The sequence below is a fragment of the Lactuca serriola genome, chromosome 2 (genome assembly GCF_051521515.1).
Source record: "Lactuca serriola cultivar US96UC23 chromosome 2, Lser_US96UC23_V15, whole genome shotgun sequence".
NCBI classification, from domain to species: Eukaryota; Viridiplantae; Streptophyta; class Magnoliopsida; order Asterales; family Asteraceae; genus Lactuca; species Lactuca serriola.
In genome coordinates, this window is record NC_136409.1 from 148,827,609 (window position 1) to 148,844,328 (window position 16,720).

General features: G+C 30.4%; 1 protein-coding gene across 1 annotated transcript; it reads right to left on the reverse strand.

The window, feature by feature from the left end:
* Positions 1-9,625: 9,625 nt before the first annotated feature.
* LOC145086976 (ETHYLENE INSENSITIVE 3-like 1 protein) lies at positions 9,626-12,645 on the reverse strand. Its single transcript, XM_079024856.1, has 2 exons — positions 12,428-12,645; positions 9,626-11,789 (listed from the first exon to the last, which is right to left on the reverse strand). The coding sequence occupies exon 2, from the start codon at positions 11,685-11,687 to the stop codon at positions 9,858-9,860; it is 1,830 nt and encodes a 609-aa protein (XP_078880982.1). The 5' UTR covers positions 11,688-11,789; positions 12,428-12,645; the 3' UTR covers positions 9,626-9,857.
* Between the last annotated feature and the right edge of the window lie 4,075 nt (positions 12,646-16,720).

The window sequence follows — 16,720 nt, forward strand, 5'->3', positions numbered from 1 at the left end:
CATAGTGTGTATATGTGTCTATATATATATATATATATATATATATATATATATATATATATATATATATATTAAAAGAATCAAACAGATCACCAAGATTTTTTTTTTCTAAGCATTCTTTGCCAACATTTCAATAAGGAATTTTAACTTGGATTCCGATAAACTAATTATTTGTTTGTTCAAAATAATTGAACTTAATGTTTTAATTTTGATTAAAAGGAAAGAAAGTGTAGTTGAAATAACTCACTCAGAACGCTTTTTAAAGGATTACGTGGTACGATTAGATCGAATAAGCCCTTCTGGAATAAATACTCGGCCGCTTGTGAACCATCGCGTACAGTTTTATTCAATGTTGTTCATTTACTCTTTTACCCGCAAAGGCAATGTAGGCATTGATACGTGCATAAACCGCTCTGCCCGAACCTCTTTCACACATAGAAGTAGTGAAAGAATCAAACCTGATGGGGTTTACCAAGATTGTTTGCTATAAGGCTTAGGCCTTTGTTGAACAATTGTAGATATGCATAATTTTTCCGAGCATCCTTGCCTGACATCTCAATAAAGTTGAAAGTAGAGGTGCACAAACATATTTTTTTTTCCGGATTCATACCAGTTTCAAACGAGATTGAACGGTCAACAAATGTCAAATGAGATCGGATCCAAACATGTTTCAAAGTGAAAAATGCCAGCATCTATAGAAACTCAATTATGTAAACCGGCTAAAAAAAAAATTATATATATATGTATTGATTTTAAAATTTACAAAAAAAAAGCTAACTCTTTTAAGTCTAAAAATACTAAAATAGAGAACAAGAATATCCAATAGAAATAGGTGTTGTCATCGTCATCTTTTATGACACCACGTCCTATTTAATCGGGAATTAACATATAGATAGTAACATTATTTGCAATAATGTCGTGACCAATGAAAATATATATATATATATATATATATATATATATATATATATATATATATATATATATATATAGAGAGAGAGAGAGAGAGAGAGAGAGAGAGAGAGAGAGAGGTTGACTAAAAAGACACTCATATATATATATATATATATATATATATATATATATATATATATATATATAAAAGTCGGTTAAAAAGACACCACATTTTACCATATAGACATCCTAATTATTTTTTTAAATATTTTTATTGGTTGGAATTGCATTGTTTTACGGAAAAAAAAAACTATAGTCCCATAAATAATGCTTAGTAATATTTCTCTTCTTTCTAATCCTAAGGCTATCAGGAGTGGACGTCCTAAAAGACGCGTGATGCTGAGTTGGCACGACCAAAGACCTGTGAACACCGCCCCAAGGGCCGGTGTTCTTGGTGTCGCGTGGATGGGAAGATGGAAGAAGACGGAGCTTTCTATTGGTTTGCCTTTTTTTTTCCGACCGTTTGCGCCTTAATTTTGTTGGATTTTTTTTAATCCATCGAAGTAGAAAAGAAAAAAAAAAAAAAAACGGGTACCCGTTTTCCAATGAAATCGAGTGAAAACGACGAAGTAAAGCCCCTGGATATTATAAATGTTTTAATTGAAGTTACAAATTTGGTCCCAAAATTTTTGTAACTTAATCCTATTACACCCTTTCACTTTTATCTGAATTATATTAAACCCTTAACTATATATAATTATGTTTATTTAATTTTAAAAGTTAATAATATGTTTATTTGATTTTTTAGTTAGTAAAATGATTACTTATAATAATGTTTTTTTATTTAATCTAATGTTTTAAAATTAAAAAAATAAAAATATAAATGATGTGGAGTGGTAATCTTTTTCAATGTCTAGTGGGTTGTTTTTATTTAATATAATGTTACAAAAAAATATGTTTTTTTATTTATTATGTATTTTATTTAATATAAATGTTACAAAAGATAAAAAAAAATTAAAAAAAATGAATATTGTTAGTGATGACCATTTCCAAGGTGTAGTGGGTTGGTGGTGAAGCTGATGTGACGTAAAGGTGACAGTACTTTTTCGGTGGGCTGGTAGTGACCACTCCATTTAGCCTAAGGTCATCTTCTAAGTTTCACAAAATAAGTTCAAATGTACTTTATTTTGGAACTTGAAACATATGTCATAAAAAAATGTAAGACAGGCCTATCTCATGATTACATTAGTTTTAAAAAAATATAGTAGACATTTTAAAGAGGATATTAGGTAAGGACTTTATAAACCAGTTGATAAAACCATATTTTTCACGTGAATTCAAATCCATATGTAATGTTAATGTTGGAAGCTGATAGCTGTTAGGGTGTTAGTTGTTAACCTAACTGATAACGGGTAACCAGTAACTGATAACTGATAACTGATAACTGATAACTGATACTTGATAATTGATAACTGATAACTGGTAGGAGAAAGTTGAAAGTTATAGTTTTTATTTGTATATACGTGTTCCGAAAAAATAGCTTGAAGACATGTAAAATTATATAAAATGATTTATCTGAAACATGTCTCCGATTTAAAAAAAAAAAAGATATTAAGTCACTTTGCAAAGTTATAAATGAGTTTATTTGTTAAAAGCTAATTGAAGTAGTTTTTAGATTTAGAACTTTTTGTTTTAGTTAAAAGTTAGAAATTTCTTGGAGATTTATTTTTTATTTTTTATTTATTATTTATTTTTTATTTTTTTAAGTTAGAAGCTCCAAAATGATCCATATTTTTTTTTTAATTTCTTCCTCTATTTAGATTTTTTGGTCTTTGACATTTAAACAAAAAATATGTGAAGTCCTGACCAAGATACATCTTTTTACTTATAGGAGATGACGATAACCGCCAACCCTACTAGTCGATAACTACCAAGATGATCCATAATTCTTATAGGAGATAAAAATAAGTTTCTTTTTGTCCAATAAAAATCTAGAAAACTCTTTTCCAGTGGTTCCCTGCATATGAGAATGATTATGGATAACATTCCTAATAATTAAATTATCTAAATCAAAAATACAATACATAATATAGATTTTCAACTAGATTATCATTAAGGTTTTTTTTGAAATTGTGGTTATTTTGTGATGTTTATTGGCCAAAATGTTATTTTTGTGAATATCCATAAAAAGTATATGAATTGATTTGTGTATGTAGTGGAAATAAAAAGTCATTATTTAATAAAGACTAAGGTAGTGTCGGTCAGTGCTAAATAAGTAGATATAGTCTTAGAAGATGAATGTATCTTTCGTTTTCTTTTTGTGTGATCATTTTAATGGCATATTAATGGTTGATACACATTCGGCATTCTAGACATAGGATTGCACCTTTGAGACTTTGGACCACATGCTTTGAGGTTAGAGACACCACAAATGTGAAATTGTTAGGTTTCACAACCAAAAAAGCAAAGTACATTTGTTAATTATATACTTTGTATACTTCTAAATTGTTATTGACCATATATTTTTGCCTGGTTTTATTGCTTTGACATAGGATCTCAATAACAATTGGGATTATCAAGTTTCCTTCTTCAAGACATTCTTTTCTTCACCCTTTTCCAGATTTAATCAAACATGGAAATAATACATTATTTTACTCGAATATACATGAGAAAAAAGTCAAACATTTCGAATATAAAATGTTACTTCATTTGTTTTGTTTGTTTCACAATAATATTTAGATTTAATTCTTCTACATATGCATGCACATGATCTATCTTTTTTTTTCGGTAATCTACTCATCTTTATAAATTTTGAATAAATAAAGTATATTTATAATGTTAATACTAATACATAGCTAAATTGTGTTTTTGTATACATGTGTGTATGCTTTGGGGGTGAGGGTAGTTACTCGATTTATGATGATGATAATGATGCATATCTAAATCATGTTTTTCTATACTTTGATGAAATTTTTTTGAACCACATAATCAAGGTACAACTTTAAATTTAGCCCAACAGCACCATATGTCAAGTCTGAGGATCTAAAACCGGTTAAAAAATAACATGCAAGTGGTTTTTAGATCCTAAAACAGACATTTAATAGACTTTGATCATATGTATCGATGTAAGCAGCTTTCAAAGTATAATACCAAAATGAACTCTAAACCAAAGTAAATTACATTTTCATGTCATTTGTCCTTACCGAAAGTTTATACATGAAAATATAGTGTACTTTAATTGCACAATCATTTTCTCATTGTTTTTTTTTATCTTGAATACGTGTGAAATAACTACAAGAATCAAAAGGCAGATTGGCATTCGTAGTATTAGGTATAGATCCTAATCAACCAAACATATCTTGTAGTACAAAATAAATGCTATCCATACATCATGTATAACAAAAAGAAGCTTTAAATCGACAAACATAAAACACCACAAGTATAGGTTCATGATTCCTTTCCTTGAGCTCAAAAATAAGTTTGCTTCATAATTAAGAAAAAATAAATTATGACTCTTAGATCTTAAAATGATTCTAGAAAATCATATGCCAATCAACCAATTGTAAAAGTTTCACTCTGTGTTATGTTTCGACACAATCATATAGAAAAAAGAGATTGTCATATTCATGAGGCCGACACATAAATAAACCTTTTGACACCCACAAATACGTTTGTGAATAAGTTCTACATTTGTGGGGGTCAAATAAATTTGGCAAAGTAAAAAAAAGTTTTCTGTTTTTTCAGTTTACTTGTAAACTTAGAAATTCTTTACGAAAAGTCTTTTCATTTTATATTTTCAAATAAATACATTTTTTGGAACCATGAATAAACATTTTGAGAAAAACTTTACAGGAGAAAACTTAAGGGTGCGTTTGGTTGTGGAAAATTTTCCAGTTTTTTACGGAAATTTTCCAAGAAAAACGAAAATTTAAAAACGCGTTTGGTTCGTTCAGTTTTCCAAAATTTTCCAAGAAAATGAAAATTTTCAGTTTTCCAAATTGTATGTAAATTAGAAAAATGATTTTTATAGTTTTCCAAATTTTTCCAAATTTCTAAGATAGAAAATGAAAACTCCTCTGGTTTCAACCAAACACGTTTTCTAAAATTTTCATTGAAAATTGAAAGTGAAAACTTAATCCTATTTTCGGAAAACATTTCCTAGAAAATGAAAACAGTTTTCTACAATCAAACGCATCCTAAGTTTTTTAATTTGTGAATTAGGCCTTCATCCACGAAGACATAAACCATTCAACTCAACAAAAATTTGATTAATTGTCGCATCAATATTTCATTCCCATACAAACTGTGGCATTTAGAATAAGATCTGTTAAACTCTATTAAGTTAAATAAACTCTCACATCATCATCTAAAAATATAGTGTTCATCAACTCCAAATTAATTGTATGCTAACTTAACATCTCAATATGCGAGAGTTCAATTCATTGTTTACCAACAATCCAACATGCTAATTAATCCACTCTATTTAACCATTTTATTTAAACCATGCATCCTGTTATGTGGCACGAAAAGCATCATTAAAAACTTTCCTATTATAGATGTTCTAATTGAAAAAGTTTTCTTAATACGGATGGTGTTAACTTAACTACGCGTCCCCATCATCATAGTTTGATTTCTAAATGGTCAAACTTGTTCACCAAGCAACAATTTGAATTAATGACAAAATTATATATAATTAAATACATATTTATATATTCATAATTCAAATATGTCTGATTAGAAATCAAGGTACCTCCTTTTTTTTTTTTTTTTTTTTTTTTTTTTTTTTTTTTTTGTAATTCTAATTAAACCAATAATAAATAGCAAACTAGTCCTTTTATTTATAGTTCTCACCGTTTTGAACATACTTTCTTATAACCCAATAGATTTAGTATAATATCAACTTGGTCTGTAGTTGCCATATCTCCAACAAATACCTCCATCTTTAATATTTCACTATCTACTCTAATAAATGAAAATGACTTTGCCACATGTCCTTCTCTCATAAGATTAGCCACATGTTATTTTGTCATAATTTGAAATATATTTATTTTCCACTTGTCATTACTTTAATTTTCATTTTCAATATATCATTGATTTACTTTCCATAAATTAAACCTACCATAATGACTATCAAATTTTAAATTTCAAATTCAATTCCAAATAAATTTACAGTTTAAACCTTTATGTTTAATATTTTGTTATAATTAACCCGTTTACTACACACTAAACTCATAATTTTAATTAATTTATTCTTTGCATATTTTTTTCTCATAATTTTCACTTATTTCAATTTCAAATTCAAATAAAATTTCTATTTAATCGTTCGTACTTAACATTTTGTTTTAATCAACCCGTATATTATACGGGTCTCACAACTATTATTTAATACAAATAATAATAAAAAAAAGGAAAAGATGAGAGAGGAGGAAATAGAGTTCTCACAGCGGTGCCTCAGATACAACGGGGTCTTCAATTTGCAAGATAGCATGTTGTTACCGTGAGGGTCGATCGATGTGCCACATCACCACTCTACACCATGCATGGTGACCATAATACATGGTCAAACAATATTTGGAAAACTTTTTGAGTCAAATAACTTAGCAAAGTGAAAAAGTTTTTCATTTCAAAGATTTTTCAATTTGCTTGTAAATTTACCGACTTATTAAAGTTATTTTTTATTTTTTATTTTTTTCATTAGAGTTGTCAATATTGGGATCTCATATATGATCGTTTTTTGGTTTACAAGATCGTGATCGGACTCTAAGATCTCCAGCATATATAATTTTAACTTACAAGTTCAAAACATGAAAAAATATCTCTAGCATTCAGTTTTCCGTTCAAAATCTACAAAAACTAGAGGTGGCAATGGGTCGACCTGGGTTGGGTTTGGGTTCAACCCATTTATTAATTGGGTTGAAAATTCAACCTGTTTATTTAAATGGGTTGATATTTCCAACCCAACCCAACCTTTCAGATAAATGGGTTGTCATTGGGTTGACCCGTTTATGTAATTCCCAAACCAACCAATTAAATAAATTGGTTAAATTTGGGTTGACCCATTTAAAATATAAAGAATAAATAAATTAACTAAAGATTACACAACTTAAATTAGTTACAGACTTAAATAAAATTTCAATGTATGACAAAAGCACAATCACAATTCACATATTCAAAGAAATTATTAAAATAACATTAAAGATATGTAATTTTTAAGAGATTTTTTAGAGTGGTTAGTGTTGTCGGTGCCAAGCAAAAAGGTAGAAATTAGGATTCTATTTTTTTAAAACATAAATAATAATACAAACATTGTAATTTATAAACTAATACGTAGATTAATACATGATAATATTTTAATAATTATTAAATTTAATATAAATTAAAGTTAAATGGGTTGGTGGGTTGAAAACGGGTTGATAGTTTTTACCCGACCCAACCTATTTATTTAAATGGGTTAGACGGGTTGACCCATTTAACATAAATGGGTTGAAAATCTCAATCCAACCTGTTAATTTTGGGTTGGGCTAGTGGGTTGGGTCAGTTTTTGCCAGCTCTAACAAAAACTTCAAAAAATTAGTCACAAAGAAAAGGTAAACGATAAACCGGTAAATGATAAAAGTTGTAAAGTGGGAAATTCAATTTTCTCTTTTTTAAAAAGAAATTTGATTTTTTATATTTTTTCTTTTTTCAAAAATAAATCAAGGGAGGGTGGAATTGGACCGGATCCCGATTTTACGATCCGATGATCGTACTTGTGATCCTACCCTAAATACGATCTGATTCGTTTTTCATGCTTAGACTACATTCATTGGCAACTCAACCCAACCTAAATATTTATTAAAAAACTATTTTTTAAATCTTCCACAAACACAATCTAACTAACCATGAACTTTTTATCTACATTAGCAACTTAACCCAATCCTCTATTTTATTAAAATACATAATTTTATTTTATGTATTTTAATATATTTTATTTATTTTTAAAAATAATATCACGTCTATTTTTTATAAAATAAATGAAATATAAAAAAGAAAAAAAGAGAGAGAAAGATGACGAGCTATGGTGAGCTAGGTTGTGGGGGCAATCCACTCACACCATTTCTTTTCTTTTTAATTTATTTTTTTAAGTTTTTTGGGTAAGCCATGGTGAGCTGCTCATCAATGGGGATAGTCTTAGGATCGCAGGATCGTTCAATCCTACGATTAAAATCGCGATTTTAACAACATTAATTTTAATTGTATTTTATTAGTTTCAAATAAATATGTTTTATGGAACCTATGAATAATTTTTTTTTAAAAAAAAATATACTACGATGGAGATATTTTGACTTTTTTTTTTTAATTTATTAAGCATACGATTAAAACATCCACAAATCATTCAACTCTACAATATTTGATTAATGACACATCAACATTTTATTTTTTGGGACATCTACAAACCATTAAACTCTATAACATTTGACTAATGACACATCAACATTTTATTTTTTTGGAAAATTCACAGACCAATCAACTTTACAACATTTGATTAATTGTAACATGACATTTCATTTTACATACTAATATGTAGTTTAACTCTTAAAATCTATTAAATTATATAACGTTCAATAAACTATCACATCATTGTCATATTTAGAAAGTTGGTCCTACTCCATTCAACTTATTTCAAAATCCATTGAATAGTACAAAGTTCTATGATCTATCACATCATCATCATATTTAAAAATGTTGCCCCACTTCCATACAACCAACTTAATTATATGCTAACTTGACATCTCACTATCTTATAATTATGCTAGAGTGTAATTCATTGTTTATCCATATGTTGTTCCATAGATACCTATGTTAGAATATAATTCATTATTCATCCATATCTTGTTCCATATGTCCATAATATGTCCCTAAGATAGAAGTGTAGTAGTTGACGTGTATAATTCCATAAATTACATGAGACTTTGAAGTCTTGACATATCAAAAATATTGCTAATGTTATTCAATTGACGTGGATTTTAGGATGGTTTTTTGTTTTATGCTCAAATGGTGTTGTTTACTTTTTTTTTCTTTCATGTTTCACCTCATTTAACAATTTCATTAAACCATGGATCCTCTAATGCGACACGATTTTTTTTCCTATTATAGACACCATTAATGAAAAGTTTTCTTAAGACGGATGCACTTAACTTAACTACTCGACCCCACTCCCCATCATATGATAGTTTGAGTTCTAATTGGTCAAAGAAAATGATTTATGAAGACAAGTCAAGATTTGACAACTATTAATCCTATTCCAATCAATCTTATTCTTTACAAAAACACACAACCAAAATAGTAAAATAAAAGTTGGGTCCAAAACCACAAAGATAGTCGACAAAGACCTATATAAGGAAAGAAAAGTCAAACAGCCATTGATGACCTTGATGTCATGTTTTGTTGTGTTGTGGACAGCCACCACCACCACCACCAGTAGCATCTTCTAAATTTTATCCATATCTGGGCCCCACATCAATAGAGGCATATGTCCATGTTCTTCATCTTTCATCTTTGCACCTAATCTTTTGGTCAATTGGTTTGGTCCCAACAAAGTCTCACCTTTATCACATGCATCCACCCTTCTCTTTGTCTCCATCCGATGTTGACAAACACCCACCAAAACACCTACCACCTTCCACTGTGTGTGTTTGTGTTTGTGTGTGTGTGTATCAACATACAATAACATTCGACTTCAAATGATCCATAACAATCAACAATACACCACAATTATATATATAAACAAAATATATATAGTTACACAAGATATTGTCACAAGAAACGTAAAAACAAGAAACAGGAGTCCACAGAAAGTTTTGGTAATTATAATAATAATAATAACTAACTTGATACTATACTATGGATTTAAGGAAGAGACTCTTCACCTGTTAATTGGGTGAATTTGAGTCTTTTTTTATCTTGAATCTTGATAATTGATTTCACAGATACCACATGGACATATCCGGCGCCGGAGTTGGGTCGCCGGAAAAGTCAACTCCTCCTAGACTGAAAGGCGACTGCGAAACAAATCTGAAATCCAGGTTACTGTTTGCATCAAAAGCAGGATTGTATGGTGTTTTGTTCTCGAAATGGAACCCTGTTGTTGGTAAGAACGTCGATTGATTGTTGGATTCAACGCTGTGTACAAAAAAATCATCGTCGATCTGGATCGGAAATTTTTGCTTCTGGTGGTCGCCGACGCCGACGACGTCAAGATTCCCGGAGTTGAGATTTCTGTTGGGTTGTTGAAGATTGGTATCATAAAACGACATGAGATCAGAAATCACCCGTTGACCATCTCCCGGAAGTCCAAGTTGCGAACTAACAAATTGATTCTCCTGGTTCACGGCGGGAGCGGTGGTGATCTTGGGCTGAGCAAACGACGGCATAGCGAAAACCGGTTCTTTCTGGAGGTTGTTAATTTGGAAGTTTAGGGTTCCGCCGCGAGAAGGGTTGTGATTAGGATTAGGGGTTGGGCGATAGGGACAACTCATCTGGTGATTGTTTCTTGAAAATCTGTCCTGAAACCCGACCCGAATGTCACTGTAAGGACACTGAGAATGCTCACATGTGTAGATCTTGGGTTCCATCGCCGCCGGAGGCGGCGGCTGCCGCTCATCAGATGGTTGCTTCCGTTTCTGTATAAAAGTCTCCGGAGACGCTATGTCGATGAGCTCACCCTTGACTTGGGCTAGTTGTGGGACCATAGAGCCCATGAGCCCAACTTGGCCCAAAGTGTAAACGGGCTTGCAGTCTTCTACTTCGATTGTCTGTTCATCTTCCACACCATCGACGTCGTAATCGCTGGTGTCGCTGACGAGATACGACCCACTTCCGGCGGCGGAAGATATCGGCGGACAGCTATCGGGATATAGCTTCCGGGAAAGCGCTTCCTCTTGGTTGATAATCGCAAGCCACGTGGCGCTCTCTTTCGCTGTCATCTTATCTTGTAAACATTTCGATTGCCTAACAAGCTTGCGAATTTTAGCTATGTCCGGCGACATATGCTTAATCACCGCCGTCAAAACACCGACTTTCCAAGCTTTTTTCAGATCGTGAGGTTTCTTGTAGGGTGGGGTCCCCTGTTCTTTCGGGAGACCTAGCTGAGACCACCATTCTTCGTCTCCGGTGGGCCACCACGGCGGCGCAACCCCTTTCTCCAATGGAAACCTCCTCTGCGGAGGATCGCAGTGCTGCATTAGAGCAGATAAAAGGGACCCAAGTGTGGTGTCCTGAAGCTCTTGTAGAGTGTGAGGAGTGGAGACGACGGCGCAACTGTCCTCGTTCTTCCCGGAAACTGAATGGTCGGCTTGGTATTTGGCGATCGCCGCCGGGCCATTTCTGTCAAACCGGACTTTTTCCTTCCACCAGGCACGGAGGTTGTCGGAGGCTCCACTCACCGGTTTTCCATTCTCCGGGATGATTCCGTAGACAAACCCTTGAGCCTTACAAACTTCCATCATTTTAAGCATGTATTTCAAGATCCCATCTTGTGCACGAGACATTTTCTTTCGTCTTGCTTGTTCTTGAGATTGACGTTGTTTGGCGTTATCGACTTCTTTACCTTTGTTTTGATCTTTAAGTCGCCTCAAAAGCATTCGATCTCTCCACATTCTCCTTTCCAGTTCATCAACATCCATTTCTTCATCACTGTAATCGTCCTCCATTGGTGCCTCTTGCTCAACTTCCGGCGGCCTATCCCCTTCACACGGCGGAGCTGCAAGGAAATCAAGATTTCCATAGAAACCCATTTCTTCAAAGATCCCCATGGATCACAGTAGCCCAATACCAATCAAATCTTTGTAAATCTGTCTAAATATCACATCAACTATTTGCTCCTGAATATATCAAGCGTCAATCAGAGATTCTCCCTGAAGAAATAAAGAATCTACTTAGAAATTGTATTATTCATAAACACCTGAAACAAAACAGTCCACACACATAGAAAGAGAAATCGAACTTTACAGACTCTAATCACAAGAGATGAAAATAAGAATTAGATCCACTGATTGAGTTTTTATCCAAGGATTCGAAAATAATGTTTTGAAGTTCCTTAAATTTTGATCGAAGACTTTGTAGTTATGATTATTTTGTCTAGGGTGAAACAGAGCAATCAGAAAAAATTGATTCCTTCGATTTCATAGATCTCATCCAAAAGGTGAAAAAAGGGGGGAGAAAAACGAAGAATCTCATCAGAACTTGTAAATTTAATCAACTTTTTGGAAATTACTCCGGCTAGTTCATAAAAGGGGGCGATTAACAATCAAACCAAAAAAATCAACTGATATCCAGACAAATTCAAACAACCGACATCGAAATTCGTACAGATCCAACTATCAGTTACAACAAACCCAGATCAATTTCTCAAAATCATCATATAAACAGCAAAAGAAGCAGAACCAATCAAAAAGGGTTTGCGTTTCATCGATAAACTAAATAGAATATCGGTAAGATAAAAGGGGAAATCATGAAAAACAGACGAGATACACGAAGAAACTAATGAACTCACCAGCTTTTTGCTTTAAGACTTTGTTCAAGCTTGTTGCGCCATCTGAAAGGAGAAAAAAGTCGTCTTAGGCAACTGGAAGAAGAGAGAGAGAGAGAGAGAGAGAGAGAGAGAGAGAGAGAGAGAAAGAGAAAGGGGGAGGAAGACGAAAATGAATATGGATGTGACGAAGAGGGTGATTCAAAGAGAGAGAGGGAGTAATGGGTATCGTATTACTACGATGAAGGCAAGTACACGTATATGTTTCTACTTTAAGAAAGACGCAGACAAATACCGAAAAAAATTTATACTTCCTCCCTACCCAATAAATTATTATGTATAGTCCCCCCTTAAAGAAGGAAAAAAAATTATATTTTGGATTATATATATAGATAAGGTATGTACAAATTATTAGAGTAAAATACATCTTTATCTAAGTATATTTTATTTTTTGAAGAAAAATATAACCTAAGCAAAACTCTTAATCATTTTCAAAATTTAAGAGTATCCAAAAACTAGTTGAAATCGGAAGTTGGTAGGTACAAGCTGATAGTTTGTAACTTGAAGTTAAAATTTGTATGCATGTTTGCCAAAAATAGTTTAAAACTTTTAAAACATATAAAATTATATAAAATAATTTATCTAAAATACATTATTAAGTTTAAAATATGGTGGTTAAGTCAAATTTGTAAATGTATAAAAGTGTTTTTTGTTAAACGGTTTTTGAAGTAGTTTTTGGATTTGAAACTTTTTTTGTAGTTAAAAGTTAGAAGCTTCTAATGTTAAAGGACTTTTTTTCCAAGTTTATATATATATATATATATATATATATATATATATATATATATATATATATATATATATATATATATATCCCTATTATAATAAAAGAATAGTTTCATTCTCCTTTTGACACGTGTCACCCTATTAGGCTTCTCAATTAATGCATATTTTATTTTCCTTTTGCCATGTGTCATCATATTATGTCTTATAATTAATGCATGTCACTTAACATATTGATTCTCCATTTCAAATTTCAAATTTCAAAATTTAAATTTCTCATGCTAATTAAATTAAATTAATAACAATATAATAAAAATTAAAATAAAATTAATGCAAGTTATAAAGTGATATAATTTCATATATTTATTTAAATCAATGATTATAATTTTATATAACTAAAAAATCTCTTAATTAATAATATAATTAAAATAATTGATTAATAATTTAAAGTTCTTACTATAAAAATTTAATAAATTTTGTAATCGTGTTCTCACGGGTTATAAACTAGTATATATATATATATATATATATATATATATATATATATATATATATATATATTAATAAAAGAATAGTTTTAATCTCCTTTTGACATGTGTCATCATATTAGGCCTTCTAATTAATACATATTATATTCTTTTTTTGTCATGTGTCACCCTACTAAACCTATTAATTAATGCATGTCACTTGTCAACCTATTAATTCTCTATTTCAAATTTTAAAATTTTCACTTTAATTACAATAAATTAATAACAATGGAATAAAAATTAAAATAAAGTTAATACAAATTATAAGGTGATATAATTTCACATATTTATTTAAATTAACGATTATAATTGATTAATAATTTTGTGTTTTAACTATTAAAGTTTAATTAAATTTGTAGCCGTGGTTTCACGGGTTATAAACTAGTATATATATATATATATATATATATATATATATATATATATATATATATATATATATATATATATATATATATATATATATATAAAGAAAACTAAACTAAAAGCTAGAAGCTTTTAAAAGTTATGTGTAGAACATCCTTTAGGTTAAATAAGAGATTTCTTATAATACTCAATAATATCACTAGCATGGACTATGAAATTGGTATGGATTTAAAGGGAAAATTGAATCTCATAAATTTTGCAAGGTATACTTGCGAAATGCTCTCACACCACTTTCAAAATCCCATTTCGTAAGAGCAACCTACAAATATATTTTTTTTTTGTATGTTTACCCTACAAAATTAGGTGACAGCCAAATTTACATAAATAACCTGCTAAATTATAGTCTTAGTTTTGATATCCATGTTGTGAAATTTGACATCCATAGTATGAAATTTTGATATTTTTTTATTTAACATTGTTAAAAATGTTACATTTTAAAATAAATATAGTAATAATCAGATAACCTCGTTATTTCTTTCACAAAAATGAGATCATACCCGTACGGGTTTTTCTTTATCGTTTGTATTGAAAGATCGTGGCAAACACTAATGGTTAATCCCGATATGTAAGGGCATTTATTAAAAACTACAGTGGATATTTGCTCACAAATATAAACTTTCTTTAGTTGTTACATCTAGTGAAATTAAAGATAGGTTTTCAAAAACCATTTATGAAAAAATGTCAACCTGATAAGTCAAACATTATTATATTCCATCGCCAGGTGAAGGTTTAGTCATAAAATAATGTACCTATTTCCACTACAAAAAAATGTACATCTATGTTACCAACCAATAAAGAAAAAATGTTAACCTCGATGGAAAAATCAAGATAGATAGGAAAATCAAGTAAGAGATGGGATGTAGTGGTTCACAGTGTCTATGTTTTTATCCTATATTTAATTTCTCTTAATTTAAACAAGATGTAATCGAACTAAAAAAGTTGTATTTAATGATATTATGAAAATTATATGATCGGATATATATATATATATATATATATATATATATATATATATATATATATATATATATATATATATATATATATAAACATTATTCATTAAACCAACTATAGAACTTACATAATACCTAAATGTTGATCATAAAGGAATCTAGCTTTCTCAAAATCAATTCATTTCGATTTTAGCCGTATATTCTTAACATGGCATATAAACCCATCCAAATTATAAAGATGAGTTTTCTTATAGTACAACATAATTTTTTTGAATGTTTTCGTTCATATTCCCATGTATCAATCTATTATACTTTCTACAATTTCATGGACTACTTTTGCAATGTATCTGTGACATTCCGAATTTTTATACATCAAACTACTATGGTTTATGAAATATTTTTTTTGTCAACGGGTCTTATTTATAAAATATGGTCCCAAAATTTTCTCATTTCATTTACAAATACATTTGTAAAAATATTCTTTCGGACATTACAATCAATACAATAAACCATAGTAAAGCTGCCAAGTTGATTACATTAGAGAAGCTATGCCCAGATTTTATCCATTGACTCTCTTCTATTCGTCTCAACTCCTCTCTTTAAACTATATCTAAAAACCTTGAATAGATAACACTTAACAAATACGTAAGACAAAAATTGTCTCGTGAGTTACATGGGTTTAGACACCAAATCATTATCAAAATCATTTGATAAAATTATAATTTGGCATACATTTATAAATAGAATGTAAAGCATGTTATGCATGTCCTTAATCAATGCAACTACGACAACCAATTAACGGCCCCGTCAAATAACTACAACAACTGGTAAACAACCTTGTTAAATAACTACGACTATCCATATTATGACGTTGTCAATAAACTATGGTTATCCATATTGTGGTCATGCCAATAAATTACAACTATCCATATTGGATAACAAATCATCAAAATGGTTATGTGTTGGTCCATAAGGACCCTTAGGTCTATCTGGTAGCATTTCAAGACTATGCAATTTGCTTATATAATGCATGATTGTTACTATTCCTTCACTGATCCAATCATACCTAAATGATTGATGATATGCTCATGCACATTCAATAATAACATTGCATAGTAAGACATTCAAACATATTATAATTGTAAACACGGTTCATTAATCCTTTTCAATAATCCATGTAACAAATTATAACTAGTTAACCATTGCTCGTAAAAGAGCTCTTTTGTTCGAAAACATTTGTCTTTCAAAACCTTAACCGACTCTTTCGAAAAGAGTTCATTTACTTGCTAGCTTGGATTTATTACTTTTCAAACAAGAAACATTTCCAAATCATTTTCAAACATTTCACATTAAATATTGCTAATATGGCATGTATCCCAAATAGGAAACTCCATATGTACTCACATGACCAGTTAGTGAAAACTAACTTCCAATCTGGCTTCTGGCCTCACGCTATCTCTTAGCTCAACATTGGTCCACCTATTTGGATGAAATACCAAGTTCCTCAGAACTTGTCTTAATACACTTAAGAGCTTATTTATCATATCTATTATAGCGACCTTTTCCTGATCACTAACAGAAGTGGGTAACCATTTGTTACCAAATCACTAAGCTCCTCAAAAACATTA